The sequence below is a fragment of the Dermochelys coriacea genome, chromosome 14 (genome assembly GCF_009764565.3).
Source record: "Dermochelys coriacea isolate rDerCor1 chromosome 14, rDerCor1.pri.v4, whole genome shotgun sequence".
Taxonomy (NCBI): Eukaryota; Metazoa; Chordata; order Testudines; family Dermochelyidae; genus Dermochelys; species Dermochelys coriacea.
The window spans coordinates 829,677-846,060 of NC_050081.1; the positions used below are offsets into that span (position 1 = coordinate 829,677).

The 16,384-nt window shown below is 52.5% G+C and overlaps 2 protein-coding genes across 4 annotated transcripts; one reads left to right on the forward strand and one right to left on the reverse strand.

Moving 5' to 3' along the window:
- Positions 1 to 243: 243 nt before the first annotated feature.
- Positions 244 to 6,449, reverse strand: ANAPC11 (anaphase promoting complex subunit 11). Of its 3 annotated transcripts, none has more exons than XM_038372070.1 (3): positions 6,346 to 6,449; positions 1,623 to 1,768; positions 244 to 1,539 (listed from the first exon to the last, which is right to left on the reverse strand). In XM_038372070.1, the coding sequence occupies exons 2-3, from the start codon at positions 1,729 to 1,731 to the stop codon at positions 1,394 to 1,396; spliced, it is 255 nt and encodes an 84-aa protein (XP_038227998.1). In that variant the 5' UTR covers positions 1,732 to 1,768; positions 6,346 to 6,449; the 3' UTR covers positions 244 to 1,393. The 3 variants fall into 3 exon arrangements, with proteins under 3 accessions (XP_038227998.1, XP_038227999.1, XP_043352459.1); XM_038372071.2 differs by having other exon boundaries at positions 6,317 to 6,430; XM_043496524.1 differs by lacking the exon at positions 6,346 to 6,449 and having other exon boundaries at positions 1,623 to 1,847.
- Positions 6,450 to 6,494: 45 nt separating this feature from the next.
- ALYREF (Aly/REF export factor) lies at positions 6,495 to 15,497 on the forward strand. The gene is made up of 6 exons (XM_038372073.2): positions 6,495 to 6,776; positions 7,187 to 7,318; positions 11,078 to 11,225; positions 11,332 to 11,395; positions 11,541 to 11,721; positions 15,206 to 15,497. The coding sequence occupies exons 1-6, from the start codon at positions 6,546 to 6,548 to the stop codon at positions 15,218 to 15,220; spliced, it is 771 nt and encodes a 256-aa protein (XP_038228001.1). The 5' UTR covers positions 6,495 to 6,545; the 3' UTR covers positions 15,221 to 15,497.
- Positions 15,498 to 16,384: the final 887 nt, after the last annotated feature.

Below are 16,384 nucleotides of genomic sequence, written 5' to 3' on the forward strand. Positions count from 1 at the left end.
AGTTGGTCTGTAGGACGTAAGCAATGTGCCAGAGTAATGCAGGGCCCCCTCCACATAGCAGGGACAGCCAGAATGGCTAAGTTAAAGCCATAGGTCACATTCTACCACCTCGCTGCTCATCTAGGGAAAATCCTTGTTGATGGCACGGCAACAACCTTGCTCTGCTGTTTGTGGTGTGCTTGTGGGTATCTGACCAGCTTTGGAGACCCTCCCCACCACTTGGCTCAGAAGCATGAAGAGAAATTAATCACAGCCATGAGTTTATTGAAACCAGTCCAGGGATTGCCACATTACAGATAGAAACTGACTTATACTATTGGCAAGGGGTCTAGTCCCAAAGCAACTTGGGTTCAAATAATTTACATGATTCTGGTGCTGAACAGCACACCTGACCTGTGGATATGTCTCTGCCTGTGGTGGGAGGCAGGCCACACAACAGCCTTCATTTCTCTACTGCTATATTTGAAGGCATCAGTTCAGGGCTCAGCCTGCCTGTGGTGCATGGGGAAATGGTTGCCACAGGCATCAGGAGCTGAACACCTGGATGGAGAGCTGCATAGGGCCCTAAGAATCCCATTTCAACTAAAGAAAGCTTTGAGATGATGTGACCATCTCTCACCAGTAAGGTACAGAATACCCACATCACTGGATAGTGGTGATTTCTCAGGGAATGGAGGGAGGCAGGGTAAGGACAGGTCTGAGAGGTCTCTTCAGAGAAGAAGGATGGGAAGGTTCCCATGATGCAAGAGCTGGGAGAGGTTTTATTTAAACAGGAAGATCCCTTTTAGTTAAGGAAGAGTTGCCACAAGAAGCCAGCTTTTCAAAGGTTCTGAGCTCCTGCTGACTTTGGGTGGAGTTGTGAAGGATAAGCACCTCTTTAAAAAAATCAGGTCCAGGGTGTTTTAAATAAGGCACCCAAACCACAGACCCATGTCTGCATGGCAAAAGGAGCCATTATCATAAAAGGGCCAACATGAGATGTACCCAGGCCAACCCCTGGCTTTTTACTGAGGCCCACATGTTGTGTAGACCTTAAGGGAAGAGAGAAAGTTGAGATGCTGACTGTGCCCAGGATGAAGCAATTAATAATACTGAAAATTCTGACAGTGTGTGGAACCAGCATCATGGTGGGAAGATTAACATGCACCACTCAGATGCTTCCAGTCATGTCTCCACTGCTCCTTCTGCCTCACGCTTCCTTTTTGCCTATGGTGAGTCAATTATTTGGGACAAGAATTATCTGCTAAAGTTCTCTATAAGGGCCAGGGATACATATTATGCTGTATAAATAATTCATTGTTCCAGGATGTGGAGGGAGGGGCTGAATCCCAACAAAACACTTTAACAACAGCCCATTAAATCCAGGTAGATCTGCTGGCTGCAGGGGGGTCTGTCACTCCTTGAATTTCCACTCTTGCCGGCACATAGGACAGTGCTGCTGGACTTGCTGTGAATTCAGCCACTTGAGAATGCAGTGCATGTGGAAGCAGTGGGAGCACTGGCCCCACACCAGGGGGCAGTCATCTCCAGGCACCTTACCTACAAAGGGACAAAACTTATGAGGAGAAAAGGGAGCACCTGGGCTGAAATACTGCAGGGACCAAGGGGCCTGGGTTACTCACAGTCTGGGCAGCAGCCATTAAAGGCCATCCGGCAGATGCCACAGTTCTCATCATTGGCCACCCAGAGCCAAGAGGCTACACCATTCCAGCTCTTTATCTTCACCTTCATCCTAGCCAGGCTGTGTGCATCAGAGTCAAGTCAGCACCTGGCAGGAGAACCAGTTGCTCAGATTGAGTTTCATTTATAACCCTTTGGTTTCCCAGCTGAAACAGCTCATCTCCCCAGGGGCCATGCAGCCTACCAGCATTGCTTCCTCCCCTAGGGCAGTTCAAAGTGGGATGTGGATGGGCTGTTCCCTCCCCCACAGCTCAGTGGTTACTAGTAAACCTCTGTCCTCAGGAGCCTCTCACCCCAGATTTTATACCCTGGCTCACCAACACCCATTTAGTGACCTTGCCCCATCATTGGGCATATCAGGATCAGCACCCCCCACTTTACAAATGAGGAAACTGAGTAACAGTGAGAGGAAGGGATTTGGTCAAGGTCAGGCAACTGGTCTGATTCTGTGGTAGGAGTAGCAGGTGCCTAAGAGGCCTGAGCCCCCTACCCTTACACTCCAGGCTTCCCCGCTGCACTGCTGAGAGGATGTGGGCACCTTCGTGTTTCCATGGGCCGGAATGAAAATGGATCTCAGAAGCTCCTATTAGCATGTCACTTGATCGCTTCCTGCCAGGACCAGGGCTGAGAAGGAAAGGCTTCCCCACACCCCAAGGGAAAGCTGCTGACATGCCAAACAGCCCCCCAGAGCTCAGCGTGACCCGGAATGCACTACTGCAAGCCGAGGCTCAAAGGAGTCTGACACCCTGTCCCCCGCAGATCTCTCCTGCCCCCGGGAGCCCCCCATAGGATCTGTGCGGCTCCACCCCTAGGGAACCCCCTCCCCCCGGGTCTCTCCCGCCCCCAGGGAGCCCCCCATGGGATCTGTCCGGCTCCAGCTCCGCCCCCGGGGAACCCCCTCCCCCCCCGGGTCTCTCCCGCCCCCAGAGAGCCCCGCCATAGGATCTGTCCGGCTCCGCCCCCGGGGAACCCCCTCCCCCCGGGTCTCTCCCGCCCCCAGGGAGCCCCCCATGGGATCTGTCCGGCTCCGGCTCCGCCCCCGGGGAACCCCCTCCCCTCCGGGTCTCTCCCGCCCCCAGAGAGCCCCCCATAGGATCTGTCCGGCTCCGCCCCCGGGGAACCCCCTCCCCCCGGGTCTCTCCCGCCCCCAGGGAGCCCCGCCATAGGATCTGTCCGGCTGCGCCCCCGGGGAACCCCCTCCCCCCGGGTCTCTCCCGCCCCCAGAGAGCCCCCCATAGGATCTGTCCGGCTCTGCCCCCGGGGAACCCCCTCCCCCCGGGTCTCTCCCGCCCCCAGAGAGCCCCCCATAGGATCTGTCCGGCTTCACCCCCAGGGAACCCCCTCCCCTCCGGATCTCTCCCGCCCCCAGGGAGCCCCCCATAGGATCTGTCCAGCTCCGCCCTCGGGGAACCCCCTCCCCCCGGGTCTCTCCCGCCCCCAGAGAGCCCCCCATAGGATCTGTCCGGCTCCGCCCCCGGGGAACCCCCTCCCCTCCGGATCTCTCCCGCCCCCAGGGAGCCCCCCATAGGATCTGTCCAGCTCCGCCCCCGGGGAACCCCCTCCCCTCCGGATCTCTCCCGCCCCCAGGGAGCCCCCCATAGGATCTGTCCGGCTCCGCCCCCGGGGAACCCCCTCCCCCCGGGTCTCTCCCGCCCCCAGGGAGCCCCCCATAGGATCTGTCCGGCTCCGCCCCCGGGGAACCCCCTCCCCCCGGGTCTCTCCCGCCCCCAGGGAGCCCCGCCATAGGATCTGTCCGGCTCCGCCCCCGGGGAACCCCCTCCCCCCGGGTCTCTCCCGCCCCCAGAGAGCCCCCCATAGGATCTGTCCGGCTCCGCCCCCGGGGAACCCCCTCCCCTCCGGATCTCTCCCGCCCCCAGGGAGCCCCCCATAGGATCTGTCCGGCTCCGCCCCCGGGGAACCCCCTCCCCCCGGGTCTCTCCCGCCCCCAGGGAGCCCCCCATAGGATCTGTCCAGCTCCGCCCTCGGGGAACCCCCTCCCCCCGGGTCTCTCCCGCCCCCAGAGAGCCCCCCATAGGATCTGTCCGGCTCCGCCCCCGGGGAACCCCCTCCCCTCCGGATCTCTCCCGCCCCCAGGGAGCCCCCCATAGGATCTGTCCAGCTCCGCCCCCGGGGAACCCCCTCCCCTCCGGATCTCTCCCGCCCCCCAGGGAGCCCCCCATAGGATCTGTCCGGCTCCGCCCCCGGGGAACCCCCTCCCCCCGGGTCTCTCCCGCCCCCAGGGAGCCCCCCATAGGATCTGTCCGGCTCCGCCCCCGGGGAACCCCCCCCCCCCGGGTCTCTCCCGCCCCCAGGGAGCCCCGCCATAGGATCTGTCCGGCTCCGCCCCCGGGGAACCCCCTCCCCCCGGGTCTCTCCCGCCCCCAGAGAGCCCCCCATAGGATCTGTCCGGCTCCGCCCCCGGGGAACCCCCTCCCCCCGGGTCTCTCCCGCCCCCAGAGAGCCCCCCATAGGATCTGTCCGGCTCCGCCCCCGGGGAACCCCCTCCCCTCCGGATCTCTCCCGCCCCCAGGGAGCCCCCCATAGGATCTGTCCAGCTCCGCCCTCGGGGAACCCCCTCCCCCCGGGTCTCTCCCGCCCCCAGAGAGCCCCCCATAGGATCTGTCCGGCTCCGCCCCCGGGGAACCCCCTCCCCTCCGGATCTCTCCCGCCCCCAGGGAGCCCCCCATAGGATCTGTCCAGCTCCGCCCCCGGGGAACCCCCTCCCCCCGGGTCTCTCCCGCCCCCAGAGAGCCCCCCATAGGATCTGTCCGGCTCCGCCCCCGGGGAACCCCCTCCCCCCGGGTCTCTCCCGCCCCCAGAGAGCCCCCCATAGCATCTGTCCAGCTCCGCCCCCGGGGAACCCCCTCCCCCCGGGTCTCTCCCGCCCCCAGAGAGCCCCCCATAGGATCTGTCCAGCTCCGCCCCCGGGGAACCCCCTCCCCTCCGGATCTCTCCCGCCCCCAGAGAGCCCCCCATAGGATCTGTCCGGCTCCGCCCCCGGGGACCCCCCTCCCCCCGGGTCTCTCCCGCCCCCAGAGAGCCCCCCATAGGATCTGTCCGGCTCCGCCCCCGGGGAACCCCCTCCCCCCGGGTCTCTCCCGCCCCGAAGGGAGCCCCGCCATAGGATCTGTCCGGCTCCGCCCCCGGGGAACCCCCTCCCCCCGGGTCTCTCCCGCCCCCAGAGAGCCCCCCATAGGATCTGTCCGGCTCCGCCCCCGGGGAACCCCCTCCCCCGGGTCTCTCCCGCCCCCAGAGAGCCCCCCATAGGATCTGTCCGGCTCCGCCCCCGGGGAACCCCCTCCCCCCGGGTCTCTCCCGCCCCCAGAGAGCCCCCCATAGGATCTGTCCGGCTCCACCCCCAGGGAACCCCCTCCCCTCCGGATCTCTCCCGCCCCCAGGGAGCCCCCCATAGGATCTGTCCAGCTCCGCCCTCGCGGAACCCCCTCCCCCCGGGTCTCTCCCGCCCCCAGAGAGCCCCCCATAGGATCTGTCCGGCTCCGCCCCCAGGGAACCCCCTCCCCCCGGGTCTCTCCCGCCCCCAGAGAGCCCCCCATAGGATCTGTCCGGCTCCGCCCCCGGGGAACCCCCTCCCCTCCGGATCTCTCCCGCCCCCAGGGAGCCCCCCATAGGATCTGTCCAGCTCCGCCCCCGGGGAACCCCCTCCCCTCCGGATCTCTCCCGCCCCCAGGGAGCCCCCCATAGGATCTGTCCGGCTCCGCCCCCGGGGAACCCCCTCCGCCCGGGTCTCTCCCGCCCCCAGAGAGCCCCCCATAGGATCTGTCCGGCTCCGCCCCCGGGGAACCCCCTCCCCTCCGGATCTCTCCCGCCCCCAGGGAGCCCCCCATAGGATCTGTCCGGCTCCGCCCCCGGGGAACCCCCTCCCCCCGGGTCTCTCCCGCCCCCAGGGAGCCCCCCATAGGATCTGTCCAGCTCCGCCCTCGCGGAACCCCCTCCCCCCGGGTCTCTCCCGCCCCCAGGGAGCCCCCCATAGGATCTGTCCGGCTCCGCCCCCGGGGAACCCCCTCCCCTCCGGATCTCTCCCGCCCCCAGAGAGCCCCCCATAGGATCTGTCCGGCTCCGCCCCCGGGGAACCCCCTCCCCTCCGGGTCTCTCCCGCCCCCAGGGAGCCCCCCATAGGATCTGTCCAGCTCCGCCCCCGGGGAACCCCCTCCCCTCCGGGTCTCTCCCGCCCCCAGAGAGCCCCCCATAGGATCTGTCCGGCTCCGCCCCCGGGGAACCCCCTCCCCCCGGGTCTCTCCCGCCCCCAGAGAGCCCCCCATAGGATCTGTCCGGCTCCGCCCCCGGGGAACCCCCTCCCCCCGGGTCTCTCCCGCCCCCAGGGAGCCCCCCATAGGATCTGTCCAGCTCCGCCCCCGGGGAACCCCCTCCCCTCCGGGTCTCTCCCGCCCCCAGGGAGCCCCCCATAGGATCTGTCCGGCTCCGCCCCCGGGGAACCCCCTCCCCTCCGGGTCTCTCCCGCCCCCAGGGAGCCCCCCATAGGATCTGTCCGGCTCCGCCCCCGGGAACCCCCTCCCCCCGGGTCTCTCCCGCCCCCAGGGAGCCCCCCATAGGATCTGTCCGGCTCCGCCCCGGGGAGACCCCCCCAGTATCCCGTCTCGCATCCCAGCAGCCCCACCCGAGACAACACAACCGACTCCAGCTCACAGGCTCGGGCCGGCGGGAATCTCAATGGCCGCGTGCCGGAAGTCCCGCCCCCCGCCAGACGCGTCCCCGCCACAGCCTCGGCCCTATAGAGCCGGGCGTCCGGCCCCTGCGCCCTCATTTGGAGCCCTGGCCCGCCCCTTCCGCTTCCGGCGCCGGCGCAGCGCGGCCGGAAGTGCAGGCCCCGGAGCGGAGCCGCCATCATGGCCGACAAGATGGACATGTCCCTGGACGATATCATCAAGCTGAACCGCAGCCAGCGGGGGGCCGGTCGCGCCGGCCGCGGAGGCCGGGGCCGAGGAGGCGCCGCCCGCGGAGGGGGGCCCGGCCGGGGCAGTGTTGGAGCGGGGCGAGCGGGGGGCGGCGGCCCCCTGCGGAACAGGCCGGTCATGGCCCGAGGCGGCGGCAGGAACCGGCCCGCGCCCTACAGCCGGGTACGGAGCGAGGCGGGTGGCGGCGCCGGCCGAGGCCCCGTAGCCGGGGGCGGGGCGGGGCGCCGCGCTGGGACCGAGGGGCCGGGCCCTGGGAGCCGCGGGCCGGGCTGTGGGAGCAGCGGGCGCGAGGGGCTTGATCCCGGGGAGCGAGCGGGGCGGGCTGGCTGCGGCGGGGAGGAGGCGGGCCCGGCCGGAGGCGCTTTGTTCTCCCAGCTGCGGGCAGTCGTCTCGTGGCCGAGCAGTGGCCTGGGGCGAGCGGGCCTAGGGGCTCGCGAAGAACGAGTCCTCCCCGCGGCGGCTCTAGAGGAGAGCGAGGAGGGAGGAGAGCCGAGGACCCCTGTGGGGTGGCGCGATCCCGGGCAGGGGGGCTTGGTCAGGGATGGTCAGTGAGAATATTTGTTCTGTTTCAGCCAAAGCAACTTCCCGAAAAGTGGCAGCATGACCTGTTCGACAGCGGCTTTGGGGCTGGGGCTGGCGTGGAAACCGGGGGGAAGCTCCTGGTTTCTAATCTGGACTTTGGTGTGTCGGATGCAGATATCCAGGTAAGAGAGCCCCCTCCACCGTCCTCCAAGTGTTGGAAAAGCCCCAAAGGAGACACACTAGGGTAGTTGGCTTGGGCATTTTGGGTTAATGTTGCATTTTTTGAGGTCTGTGGACCCTTCCTCATGGAATGATATAATGATCTCTACGGCCGTTAACTTTGGACTCTTTTTATTGTTGATTGACTGTGTTAGTACTGTCTGATATGATTGGAGTGCAAAAAATTGTATTTTGTTCCTCTCTAGTTCATTTAATGTATAATAAATGACAGCAAAGGTGCCTGTGTTGGAAGGCTATGATGTTTGGGTCTGAAAATTGAATGTAACTTGCCCAAAATCTGAGACGTGCAGATAAATGCATTTCTCCCAGTTCTGAACTCATATGCTGCTCGACAAAACATGTACTGGCTTGTGGGGGGTCTCTAATCAACTGAGGTGGGAACATGCTTTTGCTGGGAAGGGATATAACAAAAAGCATGTGAATTATGCACTGTTCTACTATAGCATCTGTAACTCTTATGATACTGTAAAGGAGACAAGATCTCACAGCTGAAATGTGGGAGCCTTTGTGTTTGTCATTTGCTGTATCCATCTTCATCAAGGCATATGGAAAGACTCTTACGGCTAGTCTTCACTGACAATTGAAAAATACATCCTAAGTATTTTGAGTTAGCCTAATGCAACTAAAATGCAGACTCACAGGTTTGAAGGCTAGCTTCCCCCTAGTTACCTAGGCCCAGATTCTTGAACGTAGTTAGGCCACTAAATTTCATTGACTTCAGTGAAAATTAGGAGCAGAAATACTTTTGAGGATCTGGGTCCTAGTTGTTAATTAAAGTGACCTCAGATATGCTAACCCACGTCTTAGGAGCATTAAGAGGTTTTTTCAAACATGATAAACAAGTTAGATGTCTTCAGGTTGGCAGGCCGAGATGAAGTATATCCTTGAATACTTGAGGAACTGGCTAAAGAGATCTCTGAGCCATTAGCAGTTATCTTTGAGAACTCAAGGAGGATGGGAGACATCCCTAAAGACTGGAAAAAGGCAAATATAGTACTTGGTTATAAAAAGGGGCATAAGGACAATCCAGGGAATAATAGACCAGTTAGCTTAATTTGGGAACCTGGAAAGATAGTGGAGTAACAGGCAACATGGGTTTTGTTGTCAAATCATGTCAAACCAACTTAATTTCCTTTGACAGAGTAACAAGCCTTGTGGATAGGGCTGAAGCAGTAGCTGTGATGTATCTCAACTTTAGTAAGACTTTTGATACTGTCTCACTTGACCTTATCATAAGCAAACGAGGGAAATATAGCCTAGATGACCCTACTATAAGGTGGGTGCACAACTGGTTGGAAAAGCATACTCAGAGAGGAGTTAGCAGTGGTTCACAGTCAAGCTGGAAGAGCACTGAAGGAGTCCTGCAGGGATCTGTCCTGGGTCTGGTTCTATACAATATCTTCGTAAATGAATAGGATAATGGTATAGAGAGTACTCTTACGAAGTTTGTGGCTGATACCAGGCTGGGAGGGGTTGCAAGTGCTTTGGAGGACAGGATTAGAATACAAATGATCTTGACAAACTGGGGAAATGCTCTGAAATAAATAGGATGAAATTCAACAAGGACAAATGCAAAGTACTACACTTAGGAATGAATAATCAGTTGCACACATACAAAATGGGAAATGACTGCCTAGGAAGGAGTACTGCAGAAAAAAGTCTGGGGGTTATAATGGATCACAAACTAAATATGAGTCAACAGTGTAATACAGTGGCCAAAAAAGCAAACATCATTTGAGGATGTAGTAGGAGTGTTATAAGCAAGACATGAGCCAGTTCTTCCACTCAGCACTGATAAGGCCTCAGCTGGAGTACTGTGTCCACTTCTGGGCACCACGCTTTGGGAAAGATGTGAACAAATTGGAGAAAGTCCAGAGAAGAGCAACAAAAATTATTAAAGGTCTAGAAAACATGACCGAGGAGGAGAGATTGAAAAAACTGGATTTATTTAATTTGGATAAGAGAAGACACAGTAGTAGGGCATGATAACAGTGTTCAAGTATGTAAAAAGGTTATTAGAAAGAGGAGGGTGATGAATTGTTCTGCTTGTCCCCAAAGGACAGGACAACAAGTAATGGGCTTAAATTGCAGCAAAGGAGATTTAGGTTAGACATTGGGGAAAAATTTCATAACTGTAAGGGAAGTTAAGCACTGGAACAAGCAATTTTGGAGTGATCCAACCCTTGTCATTTGCTCCCAGCTTCTGGCAGTCAGAGGCTAGGAACACCCAGATTATGGGCTTGCATCCCTAAGTATCTTGGCTAATAGCCATTGGTGGACCTCTGCTCCATGAATTTACCAGTTCTTTTTTTGAAGCCTGTTATAGTTTTGGCCTTCACAGCATCCCCAACAATGAGTTCCACAGGTTGACTGCGCTTTGCATGAATAAGAACTTTGTTTTGTTTGTTTTAAACCTGTTGTCAATTTCAGTGGGTGACCTCTGGTCCTTACGTGAAGGAGTAAATAACGCTTCCTTATTTACTTTCTCCACACCAGTCATGATTTTATAGACCTCAATCGTATCCCTCCTCAGTCTTCTCTTTTTCCAAGCAGAAAAGTCCAAGTCTTTTTAATCTCTCCTCATGTGGAAGTTGTTCCACACCCCAATCGTTTTTGTTGCCCTTTTCTATATCTTTTCAAATTCCAATATCTGTTTTGAGATGGGGTGACCAGATCTGCTTGCAGTATTCAAGGAGTGGATGTACCATGCATTTACACAGAGCAATATATTTTTTCTTATCTTATTATCTATCCCTTTCCTAAAGGTTCCTAACATTCTCCTAGCTTTTTTGACTGCTACTGCACATTGAGTGGATGTTTTCAGAGAATTATCCACAATGACTCCAAGATCTTTCTTGAGTGGTAACAGCTAATTTAGACCCCATGATTTTATATATATATATATATATATATATATATATATATATATATATATATATATATATATATATATATATATATATATATATATATATATATGAGAGAGAGTTGGGATTATGTTTTCCAATGTTCATTACTTTGCATTTATCAACATTGAATTTCATCTGCCATTTTGTTGCCCAGTTATCCAGTTTTGTGAGATCCCTTGGTAACTCTTCACAGTCAGCTTTGGACTTAACTATCTTGAGTAATTTTGTATTGTCTTCAAATTTTGCCAACTCACTGCTTACCCCTTTCTCCAGATAATTTCTGAATATGTTGAACGGCACTGGTCCCAGTACAGACTCCTGGGTGATGCTGCTATTTCTCTCTCTCTCCATTCTGAAAACTGGCCATTTATTTCTACCCTTTGTTTCCTGTCTTTTAACCAATTACTGATCCATGAGAGGACTTTCCCTCTTATCACATGATTGCTTACTTTGCTTAAGAGCCTTTGCTGAAGGACCTTGTCTAAGTACACTGTATCCACTGGATCACCTGTGTCCACATGTATGTTGACCCCCTCAAAGAATTTACCTTTAGTCCAGGGCCATTAAGTTTTCTTCTAGAGCAACTTCTTGTGTGACTTTGAGTTCCCTCCTTTCATAGATGGTTTTTCCTGGGCTGCTAATGTTTACAGTTTTGACAGCTGTAAACTTCTGAGAGATGGTACTTGTATTAGAGAAGTTGCCAACCCTTGTCCTTTCCTGGTGCTAGTATAAGATAGATGTTCCAGCAGCAGTTTGGTTAGCAGTAACAGCTTCCCTCTCTCTGTTGCACAGGAGCTCTTTGCAGAGTTTGGGACCTTGAAGAAGGCAGCGGTGCATTATGATCGGTCTGGACGCAGTTTAGGGACAGCGGATGTGCATTTTGAAAGAAAGGCAGATGCTCTGAAAGCTATGAAGCAGTACAATGGAGTCCCTCTGGATGGTGAGTCTGTCTGGCTGTTTTCACGGGACATTTCACTTGCTGGGTGGAGGACTCGAGATACCAGTGACATGTGTATAAAGATTAATTATTACTTTCTCTCTTTTAGGGCGCCCTATGAACATTCAGCTGGTTACATCACAGATAGACACACAGCGGAGACCAGCACAGAGGTGAGAAGCTTTTGTTTGATATGGGCCTGTGCAATTGGCCTGTTGCACCTGATTAGCATGGGCACTGAATTTGCATTTTTTTGTGGCTGTTGGGGTTGACTAGACTGTACTGTGCCTGTAATACAGCTCTTTCTCTGCTCCACAGTGTAAACAGAGGAGGCATGACCAGAAACCGTGGTGGTTCAGGAGGATTTGGTGGTGGGGGTGGCAACAGGCGAGGTAACCGTGGTGGGAACCGAGGGAGAGGCAGAGGGGCTGGAAGAAGTTCCAAACAGCAGCTCTCTGCAGAAGAACTAGATGCACAGTTGGATGCTTATAATGCCAGGGTAAGTGTGGATGCTCAATCAGTCCTTATCTGGAAATGGAAGGGTTAGCTCTCAATGGCTGCACAGAAAAGGGTGGAGTATTTATCATAACATGGAACCAAAAAAGCCTCCTTGGGGCTAACCAGTACCTGGTTCCTGTAGTTAATTTCATTCCCACAAATGCTCCAACTGCTCTTTCTCTTGATTAAGAAACAGCCATCTCTGGGGTGGGGACATTCTGCAACATTCAGGACCAGTTTTTCAAACAGGCTAGGTGTTCACTTGGACAAGACTCTCACATGTAATTGAACACTGCATGTTGCACGTCCTGGGAACACATTAATGAACACAAAACTGCACATCGAACTTATTTGAAAATATGTATTCAACATCTTACGGGTAAATGAAGGACTGGGGAAACTAACAAGCCTGAGTTGGTGTTACTCTTGTGATGAGGGGTGATGGGGAGTGGTTGTATTTATAGGACCATTGCTCTGTACACCAGTAATAAAGAATCCGTAATAGAAACAGACGGGCAAACCAGAGTAGTCTGTTGAGGCTGCTAGGGAAAGTTGGAGCAGGATGGGGCTTTTATCAAGGGAGAAAGCGGGTCCCATGTATAAACCAGCTGATGTAATTAATAAATCCAAAGGCTGCATAGCTTAAATTTGCTAAAGAGTAGGTGACAAAGTGAGTTGGGGGGAGAAAAATACCCGCTGGCTGACCATATGAAATACCTCCTGGCCTAAGGCAGTTGGGTGACAAACTTACTGTGCCATTGACCATTTAAAAATCCAGTCATAGATAACTGGGGGGTATGTGCCTGAAGATTGAAGTGAGCAGATTTGGCAGTTTAGCAGAATCAGAAAGTGTTCCTATCAGCTATCCCAGGCCAGTAAGACTCACTCACCACTGGTAAAATAATGAAAGAAATGTGATTAGAAAATCACTCAATATCTAGAAGATGAAGCAGCAATTAGCAGAATTGTGGGCTTATAAAGGGCAAATCTTGATAAGCAAATCTGATTGCTTTCTCTGATAGAACTACAAAAATAGCATTGGGGGAAATGCAGTATGCATGGTTTCATGGGATTTTAATAAAGAATTGAAAAGCCTCATAAATCTCAGGTGGAAAACTTGGCTTAGAAACTGGCTCAAACCATAAACAGGATCACAAACAACAGAGTAGGTAGTTATGAGAGGGCATTTCTGGTGATTGATCCAGGTTGGGACCAGTGCTGCTGAAACTCTCCCAGTGATACTGAAATAAGACGACAATGAGGGAAAATGATACAAAGGGACCTAGTGATTAGAACCAGGGCTGCGAGAGACTGAAGGATGGATGGGCAGGAGTCTGCAACATGACCAATACAATTTTGGGCTCGCCTATGCAAAACTGTCAGGTTAAAGGCCAGGTTTACGCTCCAAAATAGTAGTTCACAATCTATATACCACTGTGGGCCGCATATGCATCTCTGTGTTATGTAGGCCACATCCACACAATATATATACTACTGGTATGGCCCTGAGGATGTCACATGGGCCACAACTATGTACTGATTGGGCCACAAGCAGCCCACATGTTGAGAAGCACTGCTCCAATGAAGTGAGCTTTAGCTCACGAAAGCTTATGCTCAAATAAATTTTAGTCTTTAAGGTGCCACAAGTACTCCTTTTTCTTTTTGCGAATACAGACTAACACGGCTGCTACTCTGAAACCTGCTCCAAAGTTGTCAGTCGGGTGTGATGTGTGATCCCCAATAGAGTTATACCAGCAGCACTTTTGCCAACATAGCTTATTTTGCTCAGGGGCAGGAATCAGCTAAATTGTCAAAAGTGCCATTTTGCCAATATAAGCTGCAACCCAGTAGAAGCGTTTTGCCAGAACAGACCTGACCAAAGTGGGGAGGTGATAGGTGGGATCCAGTGTGTCCCATAGAATATCCTGAATGGAATGAATTTGTTTCAGCATTGTGCTTTAGAATCTGAGTTATTTTACAGAAATAATTATTTCTTGTCTTGGTTGCAAAGAAAATACTGAATTGTGAACTGAATGCTCATTGATGCAGTGATGTCTGCTTGAGTCTGCAGGTGGGCTGAAGAAATAACATTGAGAGGCATGAGCTGTCCTAGTCATCTCATCAAACTATCAGTGAGCCCTAACCATGGTTTAAATGTCAACTTTGTACTGTTGATCACTGCAGCAAAAACATGTGCCTATCATATGCTGATCTCACAGTTCCTCCCAGGCATCCTTGGGGTGTTGAGTTCCACCTGCACCTTACCCAGCTGCCAAAACAAGATTCTCCTTGGCAATTTCTGTAGACTGTTATGTGAGATCACTTCAAAAATCTGCAGCACATTGAAAACTCGTAACATTAACATGAATTTAATATCAACATACAGCACAGGACCTACCATATTGACTATTCATTTTTCATAATTTAGGAAGAGCCTACGTTTGAGAATATACCCCACAGCTCACCAATTAAACTAGAAGGAATAGGATGAAATTAGAGGTGATTGGGAAGAAAGAGCCTTCGACAGAATAACAGAAAAAAACATTGACAACGAGACCTATTAAGCTGTAGAATCCGCTCCCTGGGTGAAGTGGTGGCATTTAAATGGTGTCTTTTTAGAATTAGACTGGACACAGCACTAGAAAATATACAGTAGAGAGCAACTATATATGTGCAGGGAAACAAAGGTCTTGTCTAAAGAAAAGGAGTACTTGTGGCACCTTATAGACTAACAAATTTATTTGAGCATAAGCTTTCGTGAGCTACAGCTCACTTCATTGGATGCATTCAGTGGAAAAACTGAAGAATCTGAAGAAGAAGCTGACTAAAGAACCAGCCAAAGCCTTCAATTTGTGCAAACACTGTTGCTATGATGTAACTGAATTTGACCTAACCACTGCGAAAATTCATTCCGCTGTAATGTTTCACAATATTGAAAGTAGAAGCGTGTTAATAGGATATTCTTCTGCATAAGGTTTTTGTAGTATGTCTTAGTCTACTCTAAAATATTTTAGAGTATGATTATCTTTAATGTTTAGATAACAGTGTATTAGCAGCATGCAATAATTACATCATAAGTTCTCAAGCAGAAGCAGTCTATTGCAAGGGTTTTGTTTGCTGCCACTTGTTATAGGCTGTTAAGTTAGAAAACTGAATAGCAACACTGAATACTGTAATTAGAAATGGATGCTGATTTAATATAATTTAATTTTTAAAATGTATCAAGTTAAACTGGTACAAATCTCTAAAGCATTTAAATCAGTTTCACCCTTTCTTATCTAGTAGCTTGCCATGTTCCACTGGCTTAACAAGAGAGTATTAAATCAATCTAGTTAAAATGGTGCACTTTTCTAGTGTAGAAAGGCCTAACTCCATCTGACAGACCTATATTTTAACAGAAAAGTTTCCATGAGACACATGGAAAGCTTTTTCTTCGTGTTCTGTCTTGCAGCACTGTGAATAACTGAGCTTCTCTCTTCTTCTAGATGGACACCAGTTAAAGCAGTGAGCACATCCCCTGCATGGAAAGGACTCCAGACATCTCATTCCATGCTCTCCGGAGGGAGGAGTGTATGACTGTGGCCACTAATATCAAGGATGGAATTTGTTTTACTTTTATGTTTTGGAATAGGTTTTAAACTCATGTAAAGGTTTTTTTTTAATTCTGAAACAGATCTGTTTTGTACTGAGTTATTTTTGGGATAAATTTTACTGGTTGCCTGTTGGGCTGAGGTGGTTTTTTCACCTTTGCCATAATAAAATAGAAATGTGTCTAGAGCTGTAAACGTCTGCTTCGTGTTGGAGCTGGAGTCTGGGGATGGAGCTTGGCCTGCGGCTGCAGGAATATGATGGGTAGGGATTAGAGGAATTGGTATGCAGGCCCATTTCTAAATGTTGGTGTCAAGTCACCCTCCTCTGAAGAAGGGGGGTTGCTGTTCTGCCTCAGATCTTCCCTGCCCCCAAAGTGTCAGTGGTGGCCTGTAAACAGCGTGCACCAACTTTCCTATCCTGAGTAGATCCTGTGGGTAGCTGTACAATCCAATACTGCTCTATTTACACATCTGCCTGAAATGAAATGAAGACTCACTCCAGTGTAACGAGTTAATAAAGGGTGCACAAACCTCCTTGCTGGTCTCTGGGAGGAGGTGAAATACTTTTTGAAGTTGTTTTGTATTTAACACTTGGTTCCAAAGTTTAGTGCTGGTCCCAGTTCTTCAGTATTTTTACTGTAAACAGTTGCTGTGCAAATTCAGTGACTCCAAAATGCCAAGTAAAGATTTAGTCTTTCAACTATCAATTCCCTATTGAATTATTTCTATAAATGGCTTTGGTGTCTGATTAAAAAATTTATAGCAAAAAGAATCTAGAGCTCATAATCTTCAATTTGTACTCATTACTAATCTACTGGCAGCTGGGCCTGGGAAAGAGCTATCTTCCAGCTCTTTTGGGAAATGCAGCAAAGGAAACCTCAGCTTGTATGGATCTAAAAGAAAATGTGGCTGATAAGGTACAGGACACCTCTTCTACCTTCCCAGTAGTGTTCATATCGGAGAAGAATGCTAAACTTAGAAATCAGGAGAAAGCAAATCATACACATGGCCCTTGTGCCAATGCAACCACGAGCACTTCGTTTGGACTTAAGTGTTCATGCCTCTAGCCCCAAC

Excerpts from the sequence above, each read along its gene's own strand:
- ALYREF (XM_038372073.2), top strand. The coding sequence starts at position 6,546 with ATGGCCGACAAGATGGACATGTCCCTGGACGATATCATCAAGCTGAAC. Across the intron at positions 6,777-7,186 it reads GGCCCGCGCCCTACAGCCGG|CCAAAGCAACTTCCCGAAAA; the intron begins GTACGGAGCGAG and ends GTTCTGTTTCAG. Across the intron at positions 11,226-11,331 it reads CAATGGAGTCCCTCTGGATG|GGCGCCCTATGAACATTCAG; the intron begins GTGAGTCTGTCT and ends TCTCTCTTTTAG.
- ANAPC11 (XM_038372070.1), bottom strand. The coding sequence starts at position 1,731 with ATGAAGGTGAAGATAAAGAGCTGGAATGGTGTAGCCTCTTGGCTCTGG. Across the intron at positions 1,540-1,622 it reads TAATGGCTGCTGCCCAGACT|GTAAGGTGCCTGGAGATGAC; the intron begins GTGAGTAACCCA and ends GTCCCTTTGTAG.